Source organism: Megalops cyprinoides, chromosome 4 (assembly GCF_013368585.1).
Source record: "Megalops cyprinoides isolate fMegCyp1 chromosome 4, fMegCyp1.pri, whole genome shotgun sequence".
Lineage (NCBI taxonomy): Eukaryota > Metazoa > Chordata > Actinopteri > Elopiformes > Megalopidae > Megalops > Megalops cyprinoides.
Genome location: NC_050586.1, coordinates 18240244 through 18248960, shown reverse-complemented (window position 1 = coordinate 18248960; position 8717 = coordinate 18240244). Strand labels below are relative to the sequence as shown.

General features: G+C 42.3%; 1 protein-coding gene across 1 annotated transcript; it reads left to right on the top strand.

Moving 5' to 3' along the window:
• Window positions 1-1743: 1743 nt before the first annotated feature.
• Window positions 1744-4678, top strand: xbp1 (X-box binding protein 1). The gene is given in 6 exon segments (XM_036527771.1): window positions 1744-2120; window positions 2556-2652; window positions 2745-2861; window positions 2984-3064; window positions 3067-3147; window positions 3256-4678. Coding segments are annotated over 6 exon segments (1152 nt in total). The 5' UTR covers window positions 1744-1887; the 3' UTR covers window positions 3799-4678.
• The last annotated feature ends 4039 nt before the right edge of the window (window positions 4679-8717 follow it).

The following is an 8717-nucleotide window of genomic DNA, read 5'->3' as shown; positions in this document are numbered from 1 at the left end:
CTTGTCTACAGACCTTCCCAGCTGCAAACAAGGAGTTGCATTCAGTTACAGAGATGATGATGAAATTATGACCGTTAGGCAGATAAGAGTTACACAGAACCCTTACTGCTATGATGGTATCATGCCAAGCCACAATGTCAAGACCACCAGATCCATACCCCACAGTATGTGAAGCAATCCTTCAATTGGACAGTTACAAACAGAGGTTCTACACTTCAGCTTTATTTGCTTCAATTATATGAAGGATTTTTTAAAATAAGAAACAGCTATTTTAAAGAAAAAATACAATTGAATGAAACTGGTGTGTTGAAAATCAAAATGTTTTTTTTTTCCCATAATAGCCTAAGTCAGATTCAAGAACCTTCACATATTGGACAAACAAATCATCATGAAACAAGAACAAGCAGCACAGTGCAGATAATCTGAAACTCCACCTGAAAAACAGATTTTCAGTGGCAACAGCAATGTTATTTTTAGTCAGGAAGCATCTGCTAGTATGCCCTTGAAAGTTTCCAAAATTTCAGAAAGCACACATCATATATGTAATGTAGTCCCTTGATTACAGTCACCTTTACACAACAAACATGAAAAGCAATAACATGGGCAAGCTGGCCAAACCATTTTTTTTTCTGTGGGTATTTTGTACTTTGTCATACAGAGGACTGATTAAATAGTGCATCCTACATTCATTTTAGTCCTCTGACATTAAGAGAATATTTCATCCATCTGGCCAAGAGGATGAAACCACCACACTGCTTCCAGTTCTAGTCTGTACAATGTATTTCGCATTTTCATCAACATAACTAGAAATAAATAAAACTAAATGCACATTCAAGTGTATCTTCATCTGTACACATCCTAAGGAAATGCAACAGGTACTGTAACACGCCGGTTAAAAGTACAAGGAAACCTTTTGTAGCAGACAGTAATGCCATTCATACAGTAAAGGCTCCATTGCACACCATTGTAATGAAGCACATGACTCTATAAACCTTTACTGAAATCCAAATATGACTGACATTTGACCTCAGCAACATTTGTTTAGAATAATTCAAAAGCTCTATATGAAGATATGTAGGAATGAAAAGTCATACAATCATGCTGCTTAACACGCTGAATAACATGATGCAAGAACTTGAAATACCCCAGACCAGTATTGAACAAGTCATTTGTTCTACTCAGCTAACAGTATGTGATTCTCCTTCATAAAGGGACACAGCAGAGGGTTATAATGTATCCATGTTACATTTCCGCATGGATTTGCTTTAAAAATGTAGCTAGTTAGGCTAAACATAAATTCTTAGCAAGCATATTGGCAACTAAATGACGTTAACCAGTAATGTTTTGATAAGTAATAAAATTGGTATATTTTTAAAAAGTTTCTGGTTTTTGTCTTGTAACGCTTTGGGAAAAGAATTTGGAAACGCACACGATGAAACTGAGTAAATACACTCCTGGTTTAGTTCTCCGCACTAAACACGACATTCTGCCTCGCGTGGTAGTCATGCAGGAAGTTCCTATTTTCTTTTCATATTGCTACCACACACTGCTTACAAATTACTTTCCTCTTGACCATCGCAAACACCGCGAGCTTGACATAACTCGTCAACTTGAAGGTAAACACTATGCTGATGGCACTTTCCATGTAAATTACATCAGCCTCGTAGCCAATCATAGATTGTCTTCCATTTGCGTCAGGGAGTCTATTGACCTATCATGCTTCACCACGACAGTAGAAATAGAATGCAGGAGGAACTACTGAAGAATTTTGAGGAAAAACTGGGGCAGCGAACACGGGAAGAAATCAGGCGATTTCTTCGCAGTTAAATTATTCAGCCCAACATTCTTCGCACCAGGATCTTATTTCGATCCCTGAGACAGTAAAGTATGGTGGTTGTGACTACAGGGACAGGAGGCACCCACAAAGTCCTTCTGATCTCCGGGAAACAGACTGCCTCGTCTGCCGGAACACAGGGGGGATTCAGCCGGTCCATTTCGGTCATGTTGCCTTCGTCTGGAAATCAGGCGTCGTCAGATTCAGATTCAAACGGATCTGGACCACCGCAACGCAAAAGACAGCGGCTCACACATCTGAGTCCAGAAGAGAAGGCACTGAGAAGGTTCGCTCACAATTTATATTTTGGACTCGTCGGTGTAACTATCTAACTAGAAATGCAGTATAGTTTTAATCCGAAAACCGATATCTTGTTACGGACACATACCGTCTAATTATTTTCCAAGGGATAAATTTACCGTAAACTTTGCTCGAAAAGTCGTGTCTTGTATGTGGGTTAAGTGTTGGAACTGACAACGATCGACCTTTCGCTAAAATGGGCAGGATGCCAGCCAGTTACCGTAATTTGCTAGTTCCACCCAGATTTGCATTGCTGGAGGATTTGGATATCCTGTTCTGCCTGCGTGGCAAGATGGCCGGAGATTGCGCAAGCGTAGAACGTTGACAGTGCACAGAACAGCTTCTTTGCTGAATTGGATTAGGAATGCTTCCTCTTCAGAAGAAAAAGGAACGTGTTAAATCTCATTCTTTCTCTTTACAGGAAACTGAAAAACAGAGTTGCCGCCCAGACAGCCAGAGACAGGAAAAAGGCCAAAATGGGGGAGTTGGAGCAGCAGGTCTTGGAGTTGGAATTGGAGGTAATCTACAATCATTTTAAAGCATTAACTGACTATCTGTCCTTTCCTCTTCATGTCCAAAGATACAATTGATGTGTTTTTTTCACCCCCAGAATCAGAAACTCCACATTGAAAACAGACTGTTACGTGAAAAGACAGATGGGCTTCTGACGGAAAACGAGGAATTGCGTCAGAGGCTGGGTTTGGACACGCTGGAAACCAAAGAGATGGTAATTGGATTGTTCATATTGAGATTGAGGTTGATGGGCTTGGTCAGGTCAGGTTCTTGGGCTGGGGAGTGGTCAGGACTCCAGTGTTATAAGATACATGATGGCTTCCATTTCCTCTGCAGGTACAGGTGCTGGAGTCCAACGTGGATGATGTCAGTTTGGTGATCGGGTCTTCTGAGTCCGCAGCACTCAGGCTACGTGTGCCTCCGCAGCAGGTGCAGGCCCAGCAATCGCCAAAACTGAGTTCCAGTTGGATACTGGCAGTCCTGACTCTACAGACTCTGAGGTGAGTTAGGCGACTGGACACAATGTGCCTAGGGTGCTAAATGAATAGAAATCGCTAATGTTTGGCTAAATTGACCGTCTTGTTTCTCCGTTTCTCTCTCCCCCTCAGTCTGATCTCTTGCTTGGCATTCTGGACATCCTTGACCCAGAGCTCTTCCTCAAGTGCAGTGATCCGGAGTCCCAGAACCTGCCGGAGCTGGTCGAGGCCGGGGAAGATTCAGTACCCACCTCCCCATCTCCGCCTCTGGGGGCCCCACCAGTTAAGCTGGAAGCCCTTAATGAACTGATCCACTTTGACCACATCTACACCAAGCCTATTGAGGTGACATGCGTGGAGCAGAGTGAAGATTGCATCCCCGATGTGAAAATTGAGGAGGAGGAGGTGGTGGTCGTGGAGACGGTGTCTGTCAAGGACGAGCCTGAGGAGGTTGAGGTGGTCACGGAGATGAGGGTGGACGACTTCCTCTCCCCGGCCTCCCCTCCCCTCGGCATGCCGGAGAAGGCTGCCTCCTACCTGATGGATGCTTATAGCGACTCCGGCTACGAGCGATCCCCCTCCCCCTTCAGTAACATGTCCTCCCCCCTGTGCCCAGAGAGCACCTGGGATGATGTTTTTGCCAATGAACTCTTCCCCCAGCTGATCAGTGTGTGAATCCCCCCCAACGAACGCCCTCCCCAAACTAGTCCTATCAGTCTAATTTCGTATAACGTGTATAGTGGCTGTACTTTATTGTTGTAAAGGCAGTAGAGGAACCCCCCCTTCTGGGGTCAGACCAATGTCAGATATATTTGCTGAATGCATAATCTCCTTATTCCAGCAAGTGGCTTTACTGGACTGCAGTATTGTGGGTCATCATCCTGAACTGACCTGTTGGATATAGTTAACATCTTTAATTGTCATCTCTTCAGTACTTAAGATTATATTAAATCTTTGACAGATGAATTGGATATGGTCATACCAGAAATTTGACAATTCTTTCTGTAAATTGTTATGGGGAAGGGGGGGGACTAAATTGTTTAAAATGGCATAACTATTTATTTGTGCATTTGCTCCATGGAGTCTTTATTGTAATCTGTCCTTAGCATGTATAAATGCTTAATTTACCATGTAAATTTTCACAATCGAGGGATGCTTTCTTTACGCAATAAGTTCTGCATTAAAACCATGCATTGACTTGCGTCTCCTTGTGGTTTTCCATTGCACTGTTCTGTTGTTGAAGGGAAGGTGTCTAATCCTTGACTATCTGGAAGACTATGACTAATATGTTTGTGCTGTCACCACAGTAGGAGGTCCATGCAACACAGGTCGCTCTGGCAGAAGATGCGACCATACTACAGTGTACCATTTAAGCATTGGTCACAAGTGATAAAGGGTGTGGCCTAAATCTGCTACAATTTATTCCACTCCACATGATTGAAAACTGAGTGCTTATCACCAAGTGATAACATTTTGGTCTTTATGTTTAGAACATTACATTATTGTCATTTAGCAGACACTCTTAGCAGTGACTAGAACAACTTTTAACTGGTACCCATTTACTTATTTACTGAGGCAATTCTGAGTTAAGTACCTTGCCCAAAGGGTATAGCAGCAGTGCCTGAATGAGGAACCTGCAACCTTTCAGCTACAAGCCCTGTTCCTTCCCAGTATGCCTAATCCACTGAGGGCACATTGTAAATTTCACAATATTCCCTCAATTGATTAGGTATGCCCAGAATGGTGAGGGTATCTATACATTTTCACATGCAGTTAAAATATTAATGTTCCTTAGCCCTGACATAATGAATATCCTTCCATTACCAGTATTTAGATGAACTACATGACTCAGTTGTAGTTAAAACCTGACAGTGCCCTTTTCAGCATGCCTGTTTTGGGGGAACTACAGTACACAAAAAGATTCTGGAATCTCATTATCTCTGAGACTTTGCCACATGTCTCTTGCACTTTTACCAAATATGCCCATGATAAGATAGCAGGACTTGGAAGGTGAATCATTAGACACTAAGATACATAAAAAATGACCATCTTTGTAACAGTGAACACATTCTTGCATTACAAAATGCATTCACATAGAGAAGAGGTGCATTTGAGCCAACTGGCTTGTCTAGGAGTAAACTGACTCCTGGTGTATGGTCAGCTTTCCTTTTTTTACTTCCAGGTTTTGACATATTAGCAAGGGTTGCACCCAGTCATCTGAGACACATTATCCAATCACACTTGCTTTCCATTTCTTGTGCTATGCTTAGCAACTGCACCTCCTTGACAGCTCTGGGTGGCAAAACTATGTGCCTGTTTGCCGATTCTAACTGTAACCCCAAGCTTCAGCAGAAAGAGAATTTATTATAACTTTCATACATGCTTTCAACAGATTAATCAGGTAATCTACTGGAACAGGAAAACACCCTCTCTGAGGGTTTTGTGAAATAACTAAACATTTCAACATTATGTTATAGAAACCTTCCTTTAATTCAATATTCTATGGTGTGGATTTCTCTCAGTCTCTCCCCTCCCCCATACTCATCCTCCACATTTATGACAAATCATGAGTCAGCTAGTCCTATTCCTAAAGTTCTACCCTCACAAACACCGTCTGTTTCTCCAGTTGCACTTCCTTCCAGCACTGCTTCTTTCAGTTCCCTGCTTGGATCAGTTATTGTAGTGCCTTACTTCCCAAAATACCGAATTCTGTCAATTCTGACATTCAACATTTGATATCAGTCTCTAGGATGTCATGTTATTTCACATTATTTTTATTTTTGGATTTTAATTTTGTGGCAGCATCTACGTTACCTTACTTTTTGGTTACACATTGGAAATTCAGCTGAAGTACTCCAAGCATCTTTTAGTGTCACTTAATCTGTCATCTTCCTGTCTGTGGTCTGCTCTTCTGCAGAAAGTTTTTTTTTTGTCCACAGTTCTTCCTCTCTTGCTCTCAAAAACAAAATGACACATAGTTTGAATTAGAGTGGGGTACATGGTGATAACATAGTCTTTTTATGTTGCGTACAGCCAAATGTTGTACAGTGGTAGCTATTTGATAAAGGAAATAAAATGCATAAAGACATGGAGATTCAATGCCCATTCCATTTTCTGGGACCCCAAAAACCTTGACCTCACATGTGCTTTTCAGTGGGTTCTCATGTTCAATCTCCTTCCTTTTTTCTTTGAACTGACCCTATTGACACCTGGCTGAGAGAAAACTGCGACATACTGCATCTCTCTACACAGCAGTTGTGAAGCTGGCCCTCGAAAATGCCAGTTTCAGCCCCTCTGTGAGATACTAGTTTCACACCCTCTGTGAGAGGCCAGTTTCGCCCCCTCTGCGGTGCTGTGTGCTTGGGACTTTCAGGGCTTTTGAGATGCTGAAGAAAAAGGGCAGTGAGAGCGAGAGGAAAAAACTGCATACCAAATCAAAGACAGTCATGGAAATTTCCACTTTCATCCTCAGCCCTCGCCATTCAGGCCCGAAGTGCAAAATGCGTGACATGAAAGTTCCAGGCGCGCATAGCATTTCTTGGGATTAGCGAGCCTTGAAGGTAAGAGGCCTCATGAGGGCAGTGCAAGAACTGGACCCTCAAGCTGACTGCCCTCAAGCAGACGCCTATGTTTAAACTGAAGCAGGAGATGGGATTAAAAAAAATCCCTCACTCCCCTGACCTTTCCTTGGAGCAGGTTGGAAAAGAATATTCCACACCCTGGTGCTCCACTGGAACTGATCCTAATCTCCTGTGGTAGCTAGGACGTCTCATAAATGATTCAAAGACTGCCCCCCCCCCCCCCCCACCCACTCCCCCTTCTCCCCCTTCACCACCCCCAGCCCCAGCAATTTAAAACTGTGACGTGGATATGTTTTAAGATGGCATACTGCTCAAAAAAGAAATGAGGAAATGTTGGTTTTCAGTTTGAAAAGATACATAGAACAAGGCCTTTGCAACCCTTGTTCATTTGTTTACGGATATATTCCACCCACTGCTTAATTTTCCTGTACTCCCTCATCCACAGTCCAATGCTTCATTGATGAGGCTATTCAGGGCAAAGTACAGGCCTTTGCTTGGCAGGACAGCCATATCTAAATGTACTTTAAACACAGGGTAATTGCTCATGTTTTCTCCACTATCAAGCCTGAGTTCCGTTCCCACTGATTCCCACTAACGATGGCAACAGTGATGTTAGTACGGTAAACATAAATGGATGAATAAACCAGAGCAAATTATCTGCTTCTGTGTGTGCCAGGGCAAATCGTTAAATGAATATGGGGTGTTGTTACACTGGCAGAGGGAGACACTGGCATCTGTGGGGCCTTTTCCAACGCCACTGGTGCCTGACGCATAGCACCCTCAGCTGACGCAGTTTCCCTCCACTCTCATCCTAGTGCATCACTTCCCAGACCCTAGTCAGTGAAAACAACGTGACACAAGGGCCTACTATCTCAGGTTGCCCCTAGCAACAGAGAGGCTTCTCCATTTTGATTGGGCTTACCAGTTAATGCTGTCAGGCAAGCAAACAGCACAAAGGACACCAGAATTAGATCAGAATGAAATCACTCTCTGAGCATCTGCTTGATGATTTAGATCTCAAAGACCAGACAATATCTACAACTTCATTACTCAGGTGTTGATTACTGTGTATTAGATTAGTTGCAGTACTGTGATCAACAAAATGATCCTCCATATCATAAACACTACATAAAATGTAAAATGTAAAAATATTGACTCTAATCAGTGTTGAATACTACTAAATGGGAGGATGAAGAAAATGTAAGATGATCACAGCTCTGTCATTCTTCTCAAAAAAGATTTTTTTATAGGTTCGATGTTTCCTGCAACTCAGGTTCAGTGAGGATTGGAACAGGCGATTACAAAATCTGTAATGGTATTAGCGTGATTGAGGTCCTAAAATGTGTCTTGTCCTAACTTGTTTTGGTGCAATCCTGTATGTCTAAGAGGAATTTTACAAGACTGCTGTTCAGTCTCAAGAGAGCAAACCTTTTCATACTCCTCAGAACACATGCTGTTTTGAACACATGTAAATCTGCTGGGTAACATAACAAGGTGAGTCAGACAAATGAAAATTGATCTGTGTTTTTCCTAAAACATCTGTGCAAGTTACAAAGTGAAGCCACAGTTTATACCTCCTATTTATAGCTCCTAAAAGGTTTCTGGACTACCAACATCATTGTGACGCATTTCAGCTCAATGCTGGGCCTTTGTGTGAAACATTGTCATATCACATGTTTCAGAAGTGATGGATTGAGTGCTTGAAATTCAACAGGGGAAAAGAATGCTGCTGTTACAATGTGAAAGAAAAGGGACACACAAGAAGAGAGTACTGAAAGTCCAAGATGATGAAATACTTAAAAAAAAGAGGGTGGAACAACCTCCTACCTTCTGGTTGTGGTAATGAACAGATTGTGACCTCACATGAAAAAATAGAAAGCACTGCCCATAGTTGCCACAGCTTCACTTCCTGTACATGTGGCAGAATTCAAAGCATAATGTTTACAAGTGATAAAACATTCTGCCCTCCAGGCAGAATGCATTTCCTACATTTTAACTGAAAATAATTTTGAC